This window comes from Mastigoproctus giganteus, chromosome 5, assembly GCF_048544385.1.
Source record: "Mastigoproctus giganteus isolate SK-2022 chromosome 5, ASM4854438v1, whole genome shotgun sequence".
NCBI lineage: Eukaryota > Metazoa > Arthropoda > Arachnida > Uropygi > Thelyphonidae > Mastigoproctus > Mastigoproctus giganteus.
In genome coordinates, this window is record NC_143579.1 from 53,226,292 (window position 1) to 53,250,503 (window position 24,212).

The 24,212-nt window shown below is 35.9% G+C and overlaps 1 protein-coding gene across 1 annotated transcript in view; it reads right to left on the reverse strand.

Annotated features, from left to right (window-relative positions):
* The window catches only part of Vps15 (vacuolar protein sorting 15), a 316,929-nt gene that overhangs the window by 198,615 nt on the left and 94,102 nt on the right, over window positions 1-24,212 (reverse strand). Inside the window, exons 11-12 of the mRNA XM_090374029.1 lie at window positions 12,897-13,069; window positions 6,942-7,185 (exon numbers count right to left, since the gene is read on the reverse strand). Coding sequence (XP_090230155.1) covers window positions 6,942-7,185; window positions 12,897-13,069 — 417 coding nt within the window. The remainder of the gene's footprint in view (window positions 1-6,941; window positions 7,186-12,896; window positions 13,070-24,212) is intronic.

A 24,212-nucleotide genomic window follows, 5' to 3' on the forward strand; every position in this document is an offset into this window, starting at 1 on the left:
AGGTATGAGGCTATCTAGCCAGGGAGCTATCCAACATATCTTAACCTAGGCATGTACAGGTTTGAGGTCCTGGTCACTCACACATATTGTGGTGTAAGCTATTAGTGGGAAACCAGCTATACTGCTTAAAAAGATTTACACAGGAAATGTAAAAATTGGATCATTTGAATATAACAATTTATGAATAACTTAGATAAAAGTTGTAGACAATAAAATTAGTTGTTGTAAGCATGGAAATTAGTTTCACAAAAACAAAAGGTATGAAAGCTGGGAGACAAGGAAAATTTAGAGTGTGGACTAAATAACTAAAAATTGTGGTAAGTAATTTTGAATATCTAGGAATAGTCTTTAATAAAGATGGCCATGGAAATAAACAACAGAATAAGTAAAATAGAGAATATAGGAAGACATAAACAAATTCATTTTGAGCAAGAGTGAAATTAGCTGTTTATAACACAATTTTTAATCATACTTTAACACATGAAAGTGGATAATAAATGAAGGAACTGAACAAAAAATTAAAAAATGGTTTTAGAAAAATGAAGAAATGAAAGTTTTAAGAAAATAAATGGACTAACAGAATGGAGCAACTGTATGAGGAAATAAGAAAAAATCTTAGGGACAAGAGACCATTTTATATAATAATTCAAGATAAAGTGAATGGTACCAAACTTCTAGCAATAATGACATCCCATCCCTGAGTAAGAAATGTACTCATTACATTATGCTGAAACTGAAAATCAGCACACAGCAGAAGGTAAAAATAGTGATCCATAAAGTGATCCAAACATGATACTTGTGTTTATTTAATCCTACTATCAAATAATACATTCCAAAGGTCTGCTAATATCCCTATCATTATGTGAATATACAAAACCTTTGCCAGCAGGCACAAAGAGATCATTATCCTATTATTAAGCAATCATTAGGAATTAGTATTGGGCAGAACAAATTATTTAGCTGATTTGACTCAGTTGAGCCATTACAGAAAAGTGAATCAAGTAAACAACTTAAATAATCATCGAGACACTTCTAAATAAGTCATTATGAATCACCAATCCAAGTCATCCAATACCCACCCTGTCAGAGGGAAATGACAAGCACCATATATTCAAGTGTATAGTCAATTACCCCCTTTTTAACAGTCATATTTTGCATCTTGTGTAGTGATATAATACACTAAATCCTACATTGAGAATGTGTCTACTTTTTAATTCAATTATTTTTATTTATTTTAAAAGTTTACACTCACATTTTATTACCCTGAATAAAACAAAAACTTTGCAGGCCATAAAACAAAACCTTGCAGGCATAGGTGACAACATGACATCATTGTTATTGATGTTATTGGTATATAAAGGGTGGTTCTGGTTATGTAACTGAGCTATTTCTTGTTGCCTGTTTAGTACCGTACTGCAATTTGATTTTTATAAAACAAAGTCTCAATATGGAAGTGCTTTCCTTTTAAGAAACTGATAATCTTAAGCGTTTACTTTTAGTAAACAGTACTGTTGTTTAAAATCAGATTATTGCAGACAAAACAGGATGTTAAAAATAGTGTCTGGTAATTTTTGTTTATTTTCACAAGCAAGGTTGGATGGATCAAAGAATAGACCTTAAGTTTTGTACCCAGAGTAGAAGTCAGCTAATGGTTTTATAGGTAATCTTGAAAAAGTAGACCATGAATAACTTGGATAAGGGTTATAGGTATGAAAATAATCATCCAGATATTAAGTATACTATTAACTCACCATGCACATCAAGTAATGAGAACAATCAAATGAAAATTATTGAATTATTTGGTTGTTTCTGAAACAGTCAAATGAATAGGTGAATCAAGCAGAATTCCTTAGTGCATTCTGTAAGTCAACTGGAAAAAGAAAAAGAGAAAAAAAAAAAAAAGAAAAATCACGAAGTTTGGCTCTACCCTAGAGAATACAGTATGCTTGCTTCAGTTGTAATGTTCCAAGTACAGCCTACAGCTGAGAGAAGTATACAGAAGTCAGTGGTAGTGATTAGCACAAGTGACCAAATGATCATTCTACAATTATTCTAAACAATCAAATATTGTTTGGTTGCTTTACTACTGCTAACTTCTATAGACTTCTCTCAGCTATGGGCTATTATTGGCGCATTAAACTCAGAGCAAGCATACTGTATTCTCAACGGCAGATCCAAACCATGTTTTGTTTTTTTTTTTGGAGGTAGGGTAGTTGGAGGGGAAGCAATATGTGGCTATTTATTTTATTGAAATGAACTAAAATAAGTGACACTAATCTCCCACATGAAAGATTAAGCTGTTTTATGAAATGCTGAAGTTATTAATCCATTTCAATAAAGACAATTAAGCAGTTTGGTGATGTTTCAAAAAGTTGTTTTTTTTTTTTTTCATCAGGCCTTTTTAACTGGTTCCTGGGTTGCTACTGACTGAACTAGTTTCAGCAGTTCAGCCCACATAATACAATTTTCTATCTGGACAAGAAGTGCCACAGCAGAATCAAATTCCTGTCAAATCAAATTGAATTTGTTTGCAGAATTTTGAGCTTGGGATGATATGTTAGTTGGATTTGCCATTTTGTTACTATAACTGGAGTTTGTATATTATCTTTTGATATCAGAGCAGTATAGCTCTGCTCAATGATGTGTCATTAGATTATTGATGACCTGAGTCACTGGCTCCCTATCCATCACCATTAGGAATGCTTGAACACTGCATACATTTGGAAACCTCATTTTAGGATGGTTGTAGATATGTTGAAAAGGGTGCAGAGAAAAAAAATGATATCAGCTTTGGTCATAAAAGTATTGTTCCCAAGAATATCTTAGAAAGACTGCAGGCATCTGGACATTAGGCATCAATGTGGTGGCCTAACTGATGTGTTCAAGGCTCTAAAAGGGCTGAGTGAACTAAATTTCAATGGCATTTTCACTCTTTCCCATATGCAAAGGATGGTTTACAGAATGGATGTAGGGAAATCTGCCTTTAGCCAGAGAGTAAATGATTGTTGAATAACATTGAAGTGGGTAGTAGTAGAGACATGTGGTGCAAGAAAGCAAAAAAAAAAAAAAAACATTTCACACATCCATTCCCTCTCAAAGTTTGTCCAGTCCCTCCTTGAATTTATTTAAGCTATCAACTTTCACAATGACATATGCAAGTTTGTTCCAGCAATAAACTACCCACTGGCTAAAGGCAAACTTTCACACATCTATTCTACAACTGTCTTTCCACAATTTGAATTTATGCTCCCTCAGGTTCATAATCCAAGCAAGAGGAAGAATCTCATCATCATTGAGCTTGCTCAACCCATTCAAGGCCTTATACACCTCAATCAGATCACCTGGCAGGTGACTAGCCTCCAGATGCTGCAATTTGCAGAACTTAAGCCTTTCTTAAGAGGACCCCTTCGTCCCCCCTCACCAATCTTGTAGCCCTTCTCTGTATTCATTCTAGCAACACTTCATCCTTCCTAAAATGAGGCATCTAGACCTGTACACAGTACTCAAGGTGTGGCCTGACCATTGCCTTATACAAAGGGATAATCACTTCCTTTTCCCTACTAGCAAAAATTCCTGTATATCATTGACAACACCCCATGACCTGCTCTGGCAGCCAGCCTGCACTGCTCAGAAAACTTCATATCTGACTGCACAATTACTCCCAAGTCTTTTTCATTTTTTATCACCCTGCAGACCTGTACACAGTACTCAAGGTGTGGCCTGACCATTGCCTTATACAAAGGGATAATCACTTCCTTTTCCCTACTAGCAAAATTCCTGTATATCATTAACAACACCCCATGACCTGCTCTGGCAGCCAGCCTGCACTGCTCAGAAAACTTCATATCTGACTGCACAATTACTCCCAAGTCTTTTTCATTTTTTATCACCCTGCATGTAATACCACACAGTTCATATGTTTCTCTGAGGATACTTCTACCCATATGCAGTACTTTGCATTTGTCAATGTTAAACTTCAGTTGCCACTTCTCAGCCCATCTGCCCAACTTTTCTAGATCCTGTTGCAGTAGCACACTGTCAATACTGTCATTAACAACTGCCAACCTTAGTATCAACTGCAAACTTGGATATTAAGCCTTCATCAATATCATTGATAAATATAAAAAACAAAAGTGGGCTGAACGCCAAACCCTGTGAAACTCCTCTAATAACATTAATCCACGAAAAGCAGCATCCATTGATTACCACTCTCTGTCTTCAATCACCCTTTTATCCATTGTAGCAACTTACCCTTAATACCATACTGCTCCAATTTGTACAGTAGTCTTCCATGTGCAACAGTATCAAAATCTTTCCTGAAATCCAAGTATATGATATCAAAATTATTTTTTGTATCCAGTTCCTTTGTAACCACATCATAGTATCCAATCAAATTTGTCAGACAAGACTTTCCCTTAACAAACCTGGCAAACCTGAATTATTATTGAAGTCTTGTCTAGATGATCCTTTAATGGGTATTTTGATATATTTAAAGAAGGGCACAAATTAAAGGGAATAAGCAGTTAACCTTTTCAGGAATGAGTCCCTGTACATGTCTTTGCCCCAAGTGAGTTTTTTTTGGAATCAAAAGTGATGAGTTTTGCCATGAAATTTTTAAAATTCTTAAATATGAAAACTTTGTACATAAATGCTTTTAAATATTAACATGTTCTTATTTTGCATTCAGTACTCAACATTCGACTGAAATTATTTCAAAAATCAAATCAGAAATTTTTTAAAAAGTGCCAGAAAAAAAAAAAAAAAACTTAAAATAAATTATTAAAATCACAAAAATTCACTGTTACCTTTTTGATGCAATACTATTTTCTATATCTGTTTATTTCTTACTGTATTTAATTTTATTGACTTCTGGATCTGAATTTGGCTTATAAAAGCTGGAATTCCAAAAGAATTCCATCTCTGGTAGGCCAAAACCAGACAATAGCTGAAAGGCACAATTTCCTCTTTCTCCTTCCCTGATTTTAAAAATCTATTTTTGTTCTACCATCTATTATAGACTATGTGTACAATTACCCAGAAACACTGATAAGAGGCAGCAGCAGCACTCACATGAAGATTTCAAAACAATTTAAGCATAGATGAACACATTCTCGGAAACACGTTTGAAACACTCTTGAAAAATGTGTATATATATATATATATATATATATGTACTCTGGGAAAAGGTTAAGTAGGTAAAAAATTTTCCCATAATTCTAATATAAAATGTTCTGATTTGTCTTTCTGTATAAACAAAAATTTAATTAAAAATTTACTCAAAAATGAAAAATTTCTTCTTTTGATTTTTCTTTTTCACTTTCAAAATAATATAAAGGAAACAGATTACAAGACAAGAAAAATCAAAGAATTTTAAATTAGAAAAGCGAACAAAAAAAAAAAAAAAAAATATATATACAGTGCATTCCGGTTATCTGGGCCACCGGTTAAAAGGGGCAGCCGTTTATTTGGGGCAAATCTTAAAAAACAGAACCCAATCGAGAAAATAGCCAGGGTTTACTTCGCTTAATTGGGACAAAATGCCGTTTAATCGGGGCAGGAGAAAGCAGCACTGAAGATTACCCTACGATTGTCTCTGACCGTACCACATAGTTGGTCGGATTTCTGGAGGTCACAACCACAAAACAATAAAAAACAATTAGCAGTCACCTGTTTATTGGGCTTTTGTGTTAGTGAAATCTATCATAAACTCGATCTTATTGAATTTGTGATAATACCGACAGCTGAATTCTGTGGGTTGTTAAGGTAAAATGTGTTTACACTTCTATGGAATCTTCAGTCATATAAAAAAAATAATTTTCAGAATCTTCTCTTCATTCCTATTTTTAAAGCTTCGTAATTTGTTACTCCGTTCTCACTTGCGCATATCGTGTTACTTGCAATTTGTGTGCCGTGTTCTTTGTTATTGATTGCTTATCTTTTTACTGTTTAAAATTTTAACCCCCACCCACAAACAACAGTGAACAGAAATGTCAACTAGTTTGGTTAGTATGCACATATTACAGTACATATTAATTCTTCCGATTATCATGTATATTCTTCCGAATTTCACATATCATTTAATTTTTTAATTGGTAAGGTAATAAAGGGTAAATTTGTACTTAATATATCTTTACTTTTATAGCCTATGGATAATATTCCTCCTATTTTCACTAATTAGAATCGCTGTTTAATTGAATTAAAATTCAATTCACAAACGTGATCACTGTGACCGGCACTTATTACACATTGTATAGTGAATGGTACTTTACAATGGTGACTCCATCGTAACGTGATCTGATTGTACAGTGAACCAATTGTAAAGGGGGGGGGGCATTGTATTTTTAACTATTTACGTGAAACTTCGGATAATTGGGGCAGCCGCTTAATCGGGTCAAAATTGCACTAGTCCCGATGTGTTCCAAATAACCAGAATCGACTGTATATAGTAGATATATAATCAGCCTTTGGAAAAGATTATTTGGCAATATGATTTGATTATATAAATATATTAACATATTACTAGACTGTGGGATATTAAGGTTGGAAACTAAATAGCAGCAATGACTAGAATTATGACATCATTCTACCAGGAGACAGACAGCAGTTTTTAACTATATAGATAAACACCAATTAAAAACTGCTTTCTATAAACACCAAGACTGCTAACTGCAAACACCAAAGTACTGAAAAAAATACTTCAACATTATGCTAAAAAATAAATTTATTTATTGTAGTGTAATAACTTTGTTGTAAGTTTCATTTCTAGAAGTAGAAAATGCTAAGCACAATATTGTTCCAGATTAAAGTTTAAAATGTTCATTGCAATTAACATTTTGTAATTTGAATAACTGTTTACTGAATAAATGTTTTCATTGTGTCAAGTGTGTGTATTCTGATACATAAGTGGCATGAAAAATAAAAATTTAATAATAAGTAATTACCATATATGGAAGAAGACGATCTAAAATTATTTCTGAACTAAGATAAGAGGCCATAGTTAGGACAATCTCCAAAGCATGTAGCTTTGCAGTGCAATGTTTTAGAGCTCGCAAACAAGATGTCAGAAGAGGCACCATAATAATTAATCCTTCATTTTCTTGGCCAGATTGTTGTTCCTGTTCTTCTTCACTAGCTGGCTTGCCATTAGTAAGTGTAACAATAATTCTTCCAATATCTTTCTTTAACCTAAAAAATATAATTTTTTTTAAAATCATATATTAGAGACTATATTCAGTTTTCTATTATTATGTCTTAATATAATGTCAATGTTATATTAAATATATTTAAACAAATGTAATACAGAAAATAAAAATTAAATTACAGCATTATAAAAATTCTACCGCAAAGGTATTTGGGTTGCAAATTACGACATTATGAACAGATTATTTGTTGGTTCCGAAGTGCTCTGAAGTGTATGTCTTTCATTCACACACACAGCAATGTTGCAGGATGATAAAATATAAAGAGACAAGAATTCCCTAGTTTAAAAAAAATCTCTAAAAGAATGTTGAGTAAGGGTATAAATAAGACATGAAAAGTGAATTGGAAAGCATGTCTTAAAATAAAAACTTCATAGGATTATTCAACTAAGACCAACATAAAACATGTACAAGAAAATTAAAAAAAAAAAAAAAAAAAATATATATATATATATATATATATCTCTATACATTTAAAAAGTTTTCCTCCTAGTGATATTTATTCAAGCCAATGGGAGAAGACAGCAGGGCAATTACGTCACTTATTCGAGCCAATGGGAGAAGAGGGAGGTGCAATTAAGTCACTACAAATGCACAGGTAAATAATAACGTAGGTCATTTCCTAATTATATTTCAATAAGTGCGTTAGTATATTAGTATAATGTTATTATTATTATTATACAATACAAACCTATATAAGGTTTGTATTGTATAATAACAATACAATACAAACATTTACAATAAACTAAAATATTTGTAAAATATTAAACTATTAACAAGCATACCTCGATATTGGTGAATGTTACATGAAAGGAACACAAAAATGGTTACTGGATAGAATAAAACACTTGGTGTTGACAATGTAGAGCACGTACGTGGGACGAATGCCAATGTGGGACGAATGCCAATGTTCATTGCATTGAAAGAAAACTGCCCTCATAACGTACACCAATCTCATGCACAAGTTGGTGAACATTATGGCATAACTTGATGTTCTATTGTAATATTAGATGATGAAGGGACCCAATATAGTTTGTATATTTGTAAATAGAATACTGTTGCATCTGAAAGAGCAGGACTAAAATATTTAACTAAAATATTTACAAACTATACAAATATTTAAAATTTTTACAAAATACTAAACTATTTTAGACATCAGTGTGTCACTTAGGAAAAGGCTTTTTGCTTTATGGAACTTGAAGCAAAAGGCCTTTTCCTAAGTGACCTATGTAAACGAAGGTAAATAATTACATAGTGATATTTATTCCATGTTGAGAATGTAGTGTGGTGGGGGTAGCCAATGGGAGAAGAGTGATGCAGGTCATGTGGTACAAGTGGGTGGGGTAATTATGTCACTAAAAATGCACAGGAAAATAATTACATAGGTAATTTCCTGACGAGATATCAATCAGTGTGTTTCGACAGGAGTGTCTTTTATGTAGAAAAGATTTTACTTACTACGTATAGCATTAGTAGAGGCATATGATGCAAGAAAGCAAGCTTATGCAGCATCAGCCAAAAAAAAAAAAAACTGCTCCCATTTCACCCCTCCATTCGTTCCAAATACCTGTCCAGCTCAGCCTTACATTTATTTAGGCTATCAACTTCCACAACAAAAGATGGAAGTCTGTTCCACCAACCAACTACCCACTGGCTAAAGGCAAACTTCCGCACATCTATCCTACATCTGTCTTTCCTCAATTTGAATTTATGCCCTCTCAGGTGATTATTCTGAGCAAGACGAAGAATTCCATCAGCAATGAGCATGCTCAAAGCATTCAAGGCTTTATATACCTCAATCAGGTCCTAGTCTCCAGACATTAATTTGCAAAACTTAAGCCTTTCTTCATAAGAGCAACTCTTTGTTCCATTCACTAATCTTGTTGCCCTTCTCTGTACTCGTTCCCAACAGTTCTACATCCTTCTTAAAAGGAGGCCTCCAGACCTGTATACAGCACTCAAGGTGAGGACTGACCATTGCCTTATACAAGGGGATAATCACCTCCTTATCTCTGATAGAAAAATTCCTGTATATCATTGACAAGACACTATGAGCTACTCTTGCAGACTGTCTGCACTGCTCAGAAAACTTCATATCTGCCTGCACAATTACCCCCCAGGTCCTTTTCGTTCTCTACCACTCTCAGGGTGGTACCTCAGAGTTGATACGTCACTCTTGGGGTTACTGCTTCCCATATGTAGTACTTTACATTTGTCAATGTTAAACTTCATTTGCCACCTCTCAGCCCAACTTTTCTAGATCCTGTTGCAGCAGTGTACTGTCATTAGTGTCCTTAACAACCTTGCCAACTTTTGTATTATCTGCAAACTGGTATAACAGGCATTAAGCCTGTTATACCATCATCAATATCATTTATAAATACAGAAAACAACAATGGACCCAACGCTGAACCCTGAGGGACTCCACTAATAACATTAGTCCATGAAGAGTCCATTGATTACCACTCTGTCTTCTCCCACTCAACCATCCCTTTATCCACAGCAGCAATTTGCCTCCAATGCCAAAATGCTCCAATTTGTGCAAGTCTTTCATGTGCAACAGTATCAAAAGCCTTTCTAAGATCCAAATATATGATATCAAAGTTATTCCCTGCATCCAGTTTCTTTGTGACCACATCATAGTATCCAATCTCATATTTTAAATTGGTCAGGCAAGACTCTCCCTTAACAAAAACCATGCTGTGTCCGAGCTATAACTGAAGTCTTGTCTAGATGATCCTGCAGTGCTTCTTTAACCAGTGCCTCCAATAATTTTCCTGGAACAGAAGTTAAACTAACAGGTCTATAATTACTTGTGTTGCCATTTGATCCTCCTTTGTGAATTGGGGTCACATTTGCACATGGGTACCTCCCCTGAGTCCAAAGAAGCTCTCATAATTATGGCTAAGGGTTTGCCTACCTCCTTTGCCGCCTCCCTTAACACAACTAGATACCTCACAGAGTATACCTCTACATTTTATGTAGAAAAACATGCACAGGGGTGGGTGAGCAAAGCAAGCAGGGGGAAAAGCCCCCTAGTATCTATTAATTTAATAGATACTAGGGGGTCTAGTATCTATTAATTTAATTGTAGTAGCCTTTGATCCAGAGGAGAAATATAACTCAGTTTCCCTCCACTCTCTTTACTTTCTTTTTCTTTCTTATACAAGATGTGTGTGTGTGTCTCAGGTAAAAATATCCCATGAAAGTTCCCTTTGCCTAGAGCAGTGATTCCTAAACTTTTTCCCTCACAGAGCATCAAACTTATTTAATATATTTCATGGCATACCATCTTTCATTACTGACATATTTACACACAGATAATACACACACACACACACACACACACACACACACACACACACACACACAGATGATAGGTCCTCTGGAAACAGCTGTAATTTTCTGAAAGTATAAATGACTAGCTTACTTTTTTGTTTGTCTTCTCTGTCATTTGATTTACCTTAATTTTTTGTAATACGCTTCTTCCACCTTCAACAATGATTTCAACTTCTCCTGCAGAGTTCATCAGCTTTTATTTTTCTATTAACAAACTTACTCATTTCGATATCATCAATGCCTCTGCTAAAATATTTTATAAGATGATTATGCAGAAATGAGGCATTGCTGTATCTTTTAATAGTAAGGTAGACAAAATGGTTAATAATTCTTAATGTCTAAGCAATTTTAAGATGCTCGATGGAGACTGCCTGCTTTCGGTAGAGTTATAACTGTTACTCAATTTTCTATCGTCCTAGTCCATATTAACTTATACAAAGCAAAAAATATAATTACTAATAATTTTGGTACACTTCAGATAAAGACATATCTGGAAACTTTTACAAACTGGAAGTCAGAAAACTTTTAATAGTGATCTTCTCCAGCTGGAACATAGTCAAATAGTGTTTGAGAATGATTCTTCCAAAGTAATAATAAGTAATTAATATGTATGTCACAAAATTCAGTAGGAAAATTATTCACAAAATATAATAAATCATATTTTAAAATTATTTTCTTCATTTATATGTTCTAAAAATACTGTATTTTATCCTCATGACCAATCCATTTTGTTCAATTGCAGAGTACTGGCTATTGAAAATTTTTGAGGTCCAGAACACTTTTCCATAAAGGGAAAAAAACATTGTAAATATACATCCCCTACCAATTTATTAGAGAATTAAGCTTCCTGACATCTGCACATCTCCTATTGCGGAAGCAGCACGACATGTTGAGTCATGTCATGTGCTGCTTGTTGTTGAGCCATGTCACAGGTCTGGTACAACAGACCTTCATTGAAAGAGCCACAATGGCTATTCTCATTCTCATGCGCCATGGGAATGGCAGAAAACACCAGCAGTTCACAAGACAGCATGAGCACAGGTGCTTGTGCAGCTGGAATATCATTACAAGAACTAACAGAGTTTGCACATGTAGCAACACAGACAGTATTTATGGTATTCAACCAGTGGTTACTATAGGACAAAGCTAGTAACAAGAAGAACAATTCCAAATGAAAGAAGATATCAATAACTGGGATCATACACCATGTATACAAAATATTAGAAGAAAACATTACAGCAATCACCAAAGCCTTCAACAATGGATGACAGGAACCCATTTCCACCAAGGCAGTCTATAAACCCCTCATGTGGATTGCAACAACAGCAATGGTCTGTCTTGACATTTTTTCCCATAACAAACGACAAGCACACTTTACTTGCCATCAATGTCCACTTTAAAAAAAAACAGCATCTATATCAGTACCTTAAAAAATTCTGTATTCAATCAATAAAATCTTCCAACATCACTGTAGTGACTTTTTATCATTATACTTTTTGTTCAAGGTACACTGGTAACCACTGCACTGATGAAAACATTATAAAAGTTGGAAGCTACATATAGAATTTGCAGTTGTGATATTTAGTGCCATTATTCTATGATTTTGGGGATTGAAAAAACTGCTTCATGGTGAACATTTCCTCACCTAAAGTGAAAAAAAAAAAAAAAAAAAAAAAACGATTTTTCAGTGAGTTTGATTTAATGAAAAGTTAAAAAAGTGCTTTTACTTTTTTGAGCCAAATAGTAACATTATTACATTTGTAAACAAGTGCATTTTTAAGTTTCTAACACTTGAAATGAAGGACATGTCTAGTAATATGGCAGATTGTTTCAATTGGCACTGTTTGCTGCTCAATGATTAACAATTGTTTCAGATTAATCACTGTTTAGTTTTGCGGTGTTTTGAGAAAATGTTCACGGGCATGTGTGTTGTGGACAACTTGAAGATGAACTGATTTCTTGAAATTACTTCATTAAGTATTTTTGATATCTTGTACTAATGTATTCCAAAACTGAACAGTTGGACAACAACTTCTTGCTTGCCAAACATAGTCAAAACTATGGTTTAAGGAAACCAAATCAGTAACAAAATCAGAAAATAACAGCCTATAAAACAAAAGAAAATAATAAAATACAATATCTTTTAAAATAAAAAAGTAGTGCTAATTTAAATTTTTCATACAAAATTTTGTTGGGCTAATAAACATTAAAGCACTTAAACATGGGTAACATTATGATTCCACCAAGGTCATGGTACTCACATAAAACTAAGACCGAAAGATAGCTACTGATCATTATTTACTTTTTTTATAAAATCATAATTTTGTGCAAATAAGAAGCAGGTATTTTATATCTTACCTTTCTATTTTTTCATCAGGGGTAAGAATTGGTGTTGCAGCAAAACTCTGAAAGTATTCTTGAAGAAATGTATAAAAATATTCTGGAAAGGCTTGATTCCTCTGTTGTTCTAGGTACTCTTCAGCTTTCAAACGATAAGCTGGATCTTTTTGCATCATATGAAGAACTAATTCCTATAAAAAAAGTGTCAGCAGCAAATGAAATCATTTCTGTTATGCTAGAATAAAAGATGAAGCAAAATATTTTGTCATTACAAGATATTTAAAAATTAGGCAATAACTGACATAAAGAACATTTTAAATATGAATGATTTGTATTTATTAGTTAAGAAACACATAAAATCCAAGGAAGTATAGCCAGTCAACATGGCTGGACAGTGCAGTGTTGAGTCAGTTTGGTGTGACATAAGCACTGGGAAAGCAAAATTGAGAGTAGGAGTGTGTTATAGGCCTAATGATAAGTTGTTTATTATACTCTGATGAGTATAATAAACAACTGTACAGAGAAATAGAGTGGGCCAGTAAATCAGAGTGTCTTATAATGGGGGATTTTAATTTCCCAGATATTGAATGGAATTTATGGGTTGGTCACTCACACACTAGCAAAGCTTTTGTGAATTTATTGGATGATTATTTTCTACAGCAGCATGTTTGGGAGGCAACTAGAGGGAGTAATACTCTTGATCTGATTATCAGTAGTGATTCTTCGTGCATTAAGAATCTGCAGATAAAGGAACCACTAGATGGCAGTGATCAGTGTGCCAAAGTGAGATTGACTCAAAGAGGTAACTACCATCAAGAGTAAAGGGAACGGTTTTGCTTTCGTAAGGGTGACTACGGTGGTCTAAGACAGTATTTAAATTCTATACGGTGGGACCAACTGATGATGTTACCAACAGCAAATTCAAAATGGGAAGCATTCAAAGACTTAATCTTGGAAGCTACTAGGCTTTTAATACCAACTAAGAAATATTGTTCAAGGTTTAGGCCTAAATGGATGTCAGATGAACTAATGAGACATGTGGCAGAGAAGAAAAATGCATGGGATACATATAAATTAACAGGTGACATGGAAGCCTACGATAGATATAAGCTGGTCTGTAACCAAGTCACAAAGGAGGTTAGGCAGATTACGAGAAATCTTTGGCAAAGGATGCAAAGAAAAACAGCAAAGAGTTCTTTACTTACGTAAATTCTAGAAGGAAGGGGATGAATCAGATTGGTCCACTTGATATCGATGGTTCAACTGTTGATGATCCTAATCAGGTAGCCAACAAACTAAATGAGTATTTTGCATCTACATACACACATGAGAGGTTATTCAGGGAGGTGAATGCCAGAGTTGAATTAAACTCTGGCAGTGAACTAGATGATTTTGTAATAACTGAGAGCAAAGTGGAGAAGAAATTGTTGAAGATAAACATAAGAAAGGCACCTGGGGTGGATGGGATCTATCGTTATATTAAAGGAGGCAGCAAAGGAAGTAAGCAAACCCTTAGCCATAATTATGAGAGCTTCCTTGGACTCAGGGGAGGTACCCATGGACTGGAGATGTGCAAATGTGACCCCAATTCACAAAGGAGGATCAAAAGGCAACACAAGTAATTACAGACCTGTTAGCTAGCATTAGCATTAGCAAAGGCACATGATGCAAGAAAGCAAGCTTATACAGGGTGTCTCAAAAATATTGGTACAAACGTTTAGGGGAGGTAGGTAACATCTAAAGGAATATGAATCGCATAGGAACCCATAACCAGAAACGTCATGGGAAAGTAGTAGCAGAGGCACAAGAAGCAGAAATGACACAAGACAGTAATTAGTGGCAAACATTTATTTGACATAATATTAACAATGGAGTACCAGATGGATGCATTTCATGATGTTACAACAGATGCTCGAAGGTTCCACCATGAGACACGATACATGTGTGACACCGACTCAGCATGGATTGGTGGACACGGTCGAACACACCTGGAGTTTCTTTGACAGTAGCAGCAGTACAGACGAGTCTTGCCACGAGATCCATTTCTGTCTCCACAGGCGATTCATACGCGATAGATTTGAGGGTCCCCCAAAGAAAGAAATCAAGGCTCGATAAATCGACGCCCAAAACGCCTGTTCAAATGGTCACGAACACACCTTCCATAATGGGCAGGCACCCTGTCATGTTGAAACCAAATGTTGCATCTCACATTTGCTGGAACATTGTCAAGTAACCCGGGTAGAACTTGTTCAAGAAAGATCCGATATTTAGCAGAGTTCGTGTGGGATGGTAACAGGTATGGGCCGACTAAGCAATCACCGACCATACCTGCTCACACATTTATTGCGAAGCGATGTTGTGCCGCATAGGGGCGCACAACGTTGTGGGCCCTCTGCTAATCCTACACTAGGTACATGTCTGCCAGCTCATAGTTTGTATATCGATGCATGCTCTTCTTGCAGTGACTACTGCTTGAATGAGTAAACTAGAAATTTTCCCTCTCGCGAACTGATGAATAGTGCCGTCAACCGACTTAAGGTGACGTTTCCGGTTATGGGTTCCTATGAGATTCACATTCCTTTAGATGTTACCTACCTCCCCTAAACGTTTATGCCAATATTTTTGAGACATCCTGTATAGCATCGGCCAAAAAAAAAAAAAAAAACCCTTATTTCACCCATCCACTCGCTCCAAATGTTTGTCAAGTTCTGCCTTGAATCTATTTAAGCTATAAACTTCTACGACGACAGATGGAAGTTTGTTCCAGCAATCAACCACCCACTGGCTAAAGGCAAACTTCAGCACATCTATCCTACAACTGTCTTTCCTCAATTTGAATTTATGCCCTTTCAGGCAATTATTCTGAGCAAGAGGAAGAATCCCATTAGCATTGAGCATGCTCAAACCATTCAAGGCTTTATACACCTCAATCAGATCACCTTGCAAGTGCCTAGTCTCCAGACACTGTAATTTGCAAAATTTATGCCTTTCTTCATAAGAGCAACCCTTTGTTCCATTCACTAATCTTTTTGCCTTCTCTGTACTCGTTCCAACAGCTCTACATCCTTCTTAAAATGAGGCCTCCAGACCTGTATACAGTACTTAAGGTGTGGTCTGACCATTGCCTTATACAAGGGGATAAGCACCTCCTTATCCCTGCTAGAAAAATTCCTGTATATCATTGACAAGATACCACGAGCTACTCTTGCAGACTGTCTGCACTGCTCAGAACACTTCATATCTGCCTGCACAATTACCCCCAGGTCCTTTTCATTCTCTACTGCTGTCAGTGTGGTACCACAGAGTTGATACATTACTCTGGGATTACTGCTTCCCATATGTAGTACTTTACATTTGTCAATGTTAAACTTCATATGCCACCTCTCAGCCCATCTGCTCAACTTTTCTAGATCCTGTTGCAGCAGTGTACTGTCATTAGCAACCCTGCCAACCTTCGTATTGTCTGCAAACTTGAACATTAAGCCTGTTATACCATCATCAATACCATTTATAAATACAGAAAACAACAATGGACCCAACACTGAACCCTGAGGGACTCCACTAATAACGTTGGTCCACAAAGAGCAGTGTCCATTGATTACCACTCTCTGTCCTCTCACACTCAACCATCCCTCCATCCACAGCAGCAGTTTAACTTCTGTTCCATGGAAATTAATGGAGGCACTGGTGAAAGAAGCACTGCAGGATTATCTACACAAGACTTCAGTTATAGTTTGAACACAACATGGGTTTGTTAAGGGGAAGTCTTGTCTGACCAATTTGACTGGATATTATGATGTGGTCACAAAGGAACTGAATGCCAAAAATACTTTTGATATCATATACTTGGATTTCAGGAAAGCGTTTGATACTGTTGCACATGGAAGACTGCTGTTCAAATTGGAAGGTATGGCATTAAGGGTAAGTTGCTACAATGGATAAAGTGATGGTTGAGTGGGAGATGAGAGGGAATGGTAATCAATGGACACTGCTCTTTGTGGACTAATGTTATTAGGAGTCCCCCAGGGTTCAGTGTTGGGTCCATTGTTGTTTTCTGTATTTATTAATGATATTGATGATGGTACATCAAGCTTAATGTCCAAGTTTGCAGATGATATGAAGGTCGGCAGGGTTGTTAATGACACTAATGACAGTATGCTGCTGCTGCAACAGAGAGAGCAGAGAGGTGGCAACTGAAGTTTAACATTCACAAATGTAAAGTGCTGTATATGGGAAGCAGTAACCCCAGAGTAACATATCAACTGTGTGGTACCACACTGACAGTGGTAGAGAATGAAAAGGACCTGGGTAATTGTGCAGGCAGATATGAAGTTTTCTGAGCACTGCAGATGGTCTGCAAAAGTAGCTCATGGTGTCTTGTCAATGATATAGAGGAATTTTTCTAGAAGGAATAAGGATTTGATTATCCCTCTATAAGACAATGGTCAGGCCACACCTTGAGCACTGTATACAGGTCTTGAGGCCTCATTTTAAGAAGGATGTAGAGCTGCTGGAACGAGTACAGAGAAGGGTAACAAGATTATTGAATGGAACAAAGGGTTGCTCTTACGAAGAAAGGCTTAAGTTTTGAAAATTAGTGTCTGGAGACTAGGCACCTGCGAGGTGATCTGATTGAGGTGTATAAAGGCTTGAATGGTTTGAGCATGCTCAATGCTGATGGGATTCTTCCTCTTTTGCAAAAATTTGCAAAAGTATGGAACATGCTTTTATGGCTCATTCTCATTATACTTCAGATCATTCCAAACAGCTCTGGTGCTCTGGTTCAAACCCCCCCCCAAAAAAGGGGACTGCAGTCGAATCTCATCAATACAAAGTTCAAGGGACCTAAATTTTCACATTTTGTATTAACTACGTTTGTAGTAATGAAGACTCCCAAGTGTCAAAATTTTACAGTTTTTTTTTTTTTTGTACATACTATATATCTAATAATAATAATAATAATAATAATAATAATATCAAATATAAATTAATTTAAATTAATAAAATAATAAAATTTAAAAATAATGAAAATAAAAGCCTTGTCTAACAATATAGTAATAGGAATAACACATTTTATTTTATTTGTAAGATGAACTAAGAGAAAAGCAATTAACAGAAATGAAAATATACAATACTTTAGTATCACAGTAAAAAGTATTACAATCTTAATATAAAAGGCGACACAAAACATTACTTTTTTAATAATTTAATCTAATTTAAAGAAAGAATCCAATGTTGTTTGCACAGTTTTAAATGCATTTTTAACTACAGCAGAGACATTATCAAATGTAACAGTTGTTTCTTTATGAATGTTACTGCAGGCCAACACATTCTCTATTATGCTCAATGAAGTTTGGGCATCTTTTTTAAATGGCAGTTTGTGTGTTTCTTTACTTTCACTGTTGCTGGTAACAAAAACATCATTGTTTTGCTTAGTGCTTAGCAGTCTTCTGGTGTTGGCATGGGATCCAGAAAAGTGGCCCCTTGCATTTCGCCTCCCACATTTCGCCCCCAGCACATTTCGCCTCTGTAGATATTGAGTAGGCTACAGAAATCTAAATGATACACCTAATTTTTTAAAAATTCTAATTCATTTTGTTTTAATAGAATAAATGCACATTATTATTGTTTAAAACTTGAAGTTGTATGCAATGCCTCTAAGTTGTATGCAATGCCTCATTATGATTTTGAAAATCTTGGACTATTCTTTTGATTCTAGCAGAAATTGCAGCATACTTCTTGTTTCTTTGATTGCCTGAATTACCGGCAATTAGTTGTGTAATTTTGAAATTGTGTAGCCCTTGTTGTTTCTTTAAAGAATCAATGAATCGGCAAATATTTGGGAATAAAGTAGCACAAGTTTCCTGAAATCCCCTGTGCCACCCTTCCACGCCGTTGTTGGTACGTTGCTGATCATTCAGTGTTCGTGTGTAAACATTCCACAATTTGATGGCAAAAATGGGTAATTGCTGGCCTCTCCACTGTCTTCTTCCAATATATGTATCTTCAAATCTTGCAATCACTATAGCTTCAATGGGGAAAGTCATCAGCTTCAACTAAATCTTCAAATGCTTGAATAACGTTAGCAGGAGGAATAAATACCAATGCCGGAATCATTCGGATCCAACGAGCAAATTCATGGTCTTGTTCATATCGGGCTTTTAAATCTTCATTCTATACCTTTCGCCAAACGCCTTGGGAAAGATGAAAAAAAAAACAACCAGTATTTACAATACCAGGAAATACTTGTTGGAAGGCTTGCATGGCACTTTGTTCAAAATCTGTAATAAGTCGCTGGGGTTGGAGACCCGGTTGTAGATTTTTAACTTCTTGAAGCAACTTGATGTATGTGGCACGAGTTTTGTTTGGCAGAAGCACGTAGACCACTGTTGTTGTTGTGTGGTTTTTAGGAGCATTAGTAACTAAGGCCATATTGCTCCGGGATATGCGGTAGTCATTCCCTGACCTTTCCACATCTTCCGTATTTCGTGGTGACGGGCTCGAACCCCAGTCTAATCAAGAAGCGTATGCTACGCACTGCTGCTCCTTCCCACCTGGCTACGGAGGCGCCTGTAGACCACTGGAATAACTGCATTGAATTGAACCACGTGAATTGTATAAAGCTGCTGGAAATGCGTGGGTACTGTGCTAAAAGTTTCATTAGAAAACCACTCCTGGCTACGCACCAATAACTGAAGATTGTTATTAGTGGAAAAAATAAGCATGCGATCCGGGAGCAGTTCATCAAAAACTGTTGTACATTGCCATCGATGATAATTTCTTGATAATTTAGTGGAATTACTAGGTCCTGGAGATTGCTCGGTAAAGCAGGAGTACCATTGTTGCATCGAACATGACGAATGGTTCATTTAAGTGAATCCTTTTTAGGAAGTAATGCCGTTGACATTGGCACGAGCCTCTGCAATTACTGATGCAACAATTTGCTGTGGCCGTTCGTTCATGATTGTTGCATGTTGCCGTATTTGACCAATCAATTGCAATGCTTCTGACCCTGCAGCTTGAGTTGCATGGTTAAGTTTAGTTACAAATTTCACAACTGGGCCTTCCAAACCCTCTGTCCAAACACGTCTTTTGCAGTCGAACGTTTTTCACAAACCCAGATTCCATGTTTTTCATCTAGAGTTCTCTTTGAAAACATGTAAATGTGGTTGTCATCATCTAACAATTTTCTTTTGCCTCTTATTGACGAAACACTTTTTGCCATTGTACACACAGGATTAATCAATCAAGATGCAAAAATAATATGCAGATATTGCACTGCCTGCGATGCTCAGCTTGTTCACGCGATGCACTGCCAATAATGAGGCGGCGAAAACAGTAAATGCACACTGTCCACTGCACCAGAAAATGTGAGGAGAGCCACAGGAACTTTTATTTGAATTTAGACAAATCAGAACAAGATTCACTTGTTACTGAAAAGACTCCTATAAGATTAGTCACTGTTCCCTCCCCCCATGTCCGTCACTAACCACGTGACTCTCGTCCTCGTGGTCGAGTATGTATTCTTGCCATTGTGAAATGAATAACTGGAACTGTTAATCCTATCACAATGGAAAGAGAACCCTGAAGACATACAAAAGGGGAGAAATTAGTTTAAAGGCTACATGACAATTTGTACACGAATGTAATTTTGAAAATTTGTTCAGAAAAGTTAGAGTTATCGGAAGTTCAGTTCGAGTAATCGAGAGAGTTTAACATTGAATCTCCACTAAAGGGACTGGGACTTCAATAAAAATTCAAGTTATCGAGAATTAACTGTATTTACATTTTTGTAACCTACTCATTATCTACTGGGGGTGAAATGTGCTGGGGGTCGAGATGTGGGAGGCGAGATGTGGGGGGCGAAATGCGAGGGGCCACTTTTCCGTAAAGCGTTGGCATTGCCGTGGTAGGTAGCAACTTCATCATCTACCTTCACATATTCTTCAAATTCGCCAGCAAAATCCATATGCTCCTTCAAATTCCTCCATTCCTCAATATTGCTATCACATTCGTCTGCTGGACCATGTTTTTCGATGGTATTCTCTCCAAAGCCACTCTTTTTGAAGTAGTTGATTATTACACTTGATGCAATACTGTCCCAAGCAACAACAAGATGATTATGGATAGCATTCAAGACATTCCAATTTGGCTGTAAATTGTTCCCTCTTTCTATGTTGTGGATCAAGTACCTTATCAGGCAGGCTCTATATGCTCTCTTGAGGTTATAAATAATGCCTTGATCCAGTGACTGCATAAAACTAGTGGTATTGGGAGGTAAAAACAACAGCCATATATTTGTCAACTGAAGTGTCTTGGCAGAATGTGCTGTACAACGATCTAGAATCATCAAAATGTTCCTTTTTTCTGAAGCCATTCTTCTATACATTTTTGATAACCAAGAGTCAAAAATTTTGGCCCCATAAGCTAAGCACTTCTATTGACCTCATAATCACAGGGAAGTTGGTTAACTTGTTTAAAACATCTTGGCTTGGAAAACTTACCAATCACAAGTGGGCACAGTTTTGTATTGCCATCTGAATTTCAGCATAACTAACAGTGAGTCTTTGCTTAATTTTCCGCCATGACAAGACAAGACTCTCCTCGAATAACAAATGTTTTGTTTGGCAACAAATTATAAAATAAACCTGTCTCGTCAAGATTAAAAACATCCTTTGCCTCAAATATTTGAAGGATGAACATGATCAGTCTGTAGCCTTTTCTTTGTCGACTAATCCAGACTTACAGCAAACATTTTGTGAAACCAAGTTATTTCTGTCTTTAAATCTTTGGAGCCAGCAGTGGCTGGCTCCAAAGCTGCTGCATTTGAAGTTGCTAATTCCATGTTTCTGAGCTAGATAATTTGCCTTATCTTGCAAAATCAGACCTGTTTGTTTGTATTGAAGTTTAGTGGCGCATGGACTATGTGGGTCATAGATCAGACCTGATATTGGCAAATTATAAGCACACATTTGTTAGTACCACTCGAAAAGTTAAGTTTTGTTTCAAGTTCATGTTTTGCACCACGAATTCGTTTCCTGTTTTTATCCACTGCTCCAGTGCCACACACTTCAAGTTTGTTTTTTTTTTTTTTTGATTTTTCAGTATTGTAGATGAAGTAGGTAAAGGGATGTTGTATTCCTTTGCAATGTCCATTTTGCTTCTTTCCATCCTATCAGCCTCTTGTATAATTTTCAGTTTAATTTCTAGGCTTAATTCAGTCCATTTAAGTTTTGTTGCATAACACTGCTATATTAGATTTATTATAAACAAACCTTAAATTAATTTAAAAATATGCAAGTTCCAAAAAAGACAGCTCAGATAAAATGGCACAAAAAAAAAGATTATACTGTAGCAAAAGACTTTGAACTGGTGTAACAATTGCAACTGATGTTAATCCCGTGGTTGCTTGGTTGATTTAGAGATTTCTTAGGCGCATCGGCAACTATGGCCATAGTGCACCATACATATGGTAGTTAATCCTGTGGAGGGCGAGGGAGTGTATGTAAACAACTTAAAAAAAAATGTTTTCATTCTTTTGTTAATTTAGCAGTTGATCCTTCACAATGATGTTTTTCAGAGTGCACTTACATTGTAGTTATCATAAATTGGTTTTGTTTACACAAAAGTAAATTCTAACAAGTCAGTGCCATCCTTTAGGAAGCAGATAACTGGATGGTCAGAGGCAATAATAGGGGCAATAATTGGACAACTGTGCCAAATTTCTATTAAACATACAAAATAACAATATTTATTTCTTGCAGGATCTATGAACTTTGTAATATATATTAACCAAATTTTGTAATAAAAAAATATATTTAGTAGAAAAGCCTATCCTTTCACAGGGGAATGGTATGTGCTTCATATAAACGAATCCTTTGTATAAACCGAGTTTGTATTAATGAGATTTTACTGTAGTTACACAATCTTTTTGAGAGTGTGCAACCGTATGCAAAAAATAAACAAATAATCTATCTTTGTACTGCATGTACAAAATAACTGAATCAAATCTCATGACAATGTAAGGAAGTAGTGCAGGAGTTATTGTATTTTTTTTCTATTAATGCCTCTTAATTTTTTTTTGAAAAAAAAAAAAAAATAATAATACTTTTTCTTTTTAGTAAAAAATAAAAAGTATTCTTATTTTTTTTATTATGCAATAAGTTCAAGCCACATTATGAGGTAAAAATACTGGTATTTACTTTGCTTGTTATTAATAAATTAATAAATATTAATAAATTCATATAATGCCAACATCCCAGAGAAGCAACTATCAATCAACTGCACAGTATGGTACTGGATAGTCTGTTCATAATTAAACTCTATGATAATTAAAAGCTTTTAAGAATTTATTTATATGATTAACTTTTATCTATATGTTAAATTAATTATTATAAATAATACAGGGTGTCTCAAAAATACACGGCATAACTTCAGGAATGAATTCCTCACATATGTAGACAATAAAAATATTTTATATCAACATAGTTCCGGAAATGCTTGGTTCCCGAGTTATTAACTGGAATGTCTTATCTCCCTCAGGTGACTGACCAGATTCTGTCAAGGTACTGTCAGAATCTGGTGGTTTTCCATTCCGACCATGTACTCAAATCAGGAGCAAGCGGATATGCACTTTATGTACGGTTTCGCGGACGGCAATGCTCTGGTTTGTTTGTTTTTGGTTTTTAGGAGCATTAGCAACTAAGGCCATATTGCTCCAGGAATATGCGGTGGTCATTCCCTGACCTTTCTGCATCCTCCGTATTTGGTGGTGAAGGGCTCGAACCCCGGTCTAATCAAGAAGCGTGTGCTACGCACTGTTGCTCCTTCCCACCTGGCTACGGAGGCGCCTCAATGCTCTGGAGGCTTGTCGTTTGTACCATGAAAGGTTCCTAGAACGAAGGTAGTCCAGACAGGAAAACGTTTGAAGGTATACATCACCGCCTTTGTGAACATGGGACTTTTACACCTCGTGCTGCCGACAGAGAACAACCAAGATCTATGACTCCTGAATTAGAGTGGTGGACCAACTGCCTGGCTGCCAAGCTTAACTGATTTAAACCCACTACATTTCTTCTTGTGGGCCATTTAGAGTCATTGGTGTATTTGACTACGGTAGCTGATGTGGAAACTCTCCGCAATCAAATTGTGGCAGGTTGTGAGATAATACGAAACATGCTAGGAATTTGGCACTGTCTTCGTGAGTCCATGAGATGTCGATGTGAGGCCTGTATTCAGGCAAAAGGTGGACATTTTGAACAATTACTATAAGGTGGTGTGAACAGTTAAGTGTCATAGACAGACCTTCAAAACTCGAAAACAAAGCATTTCCGG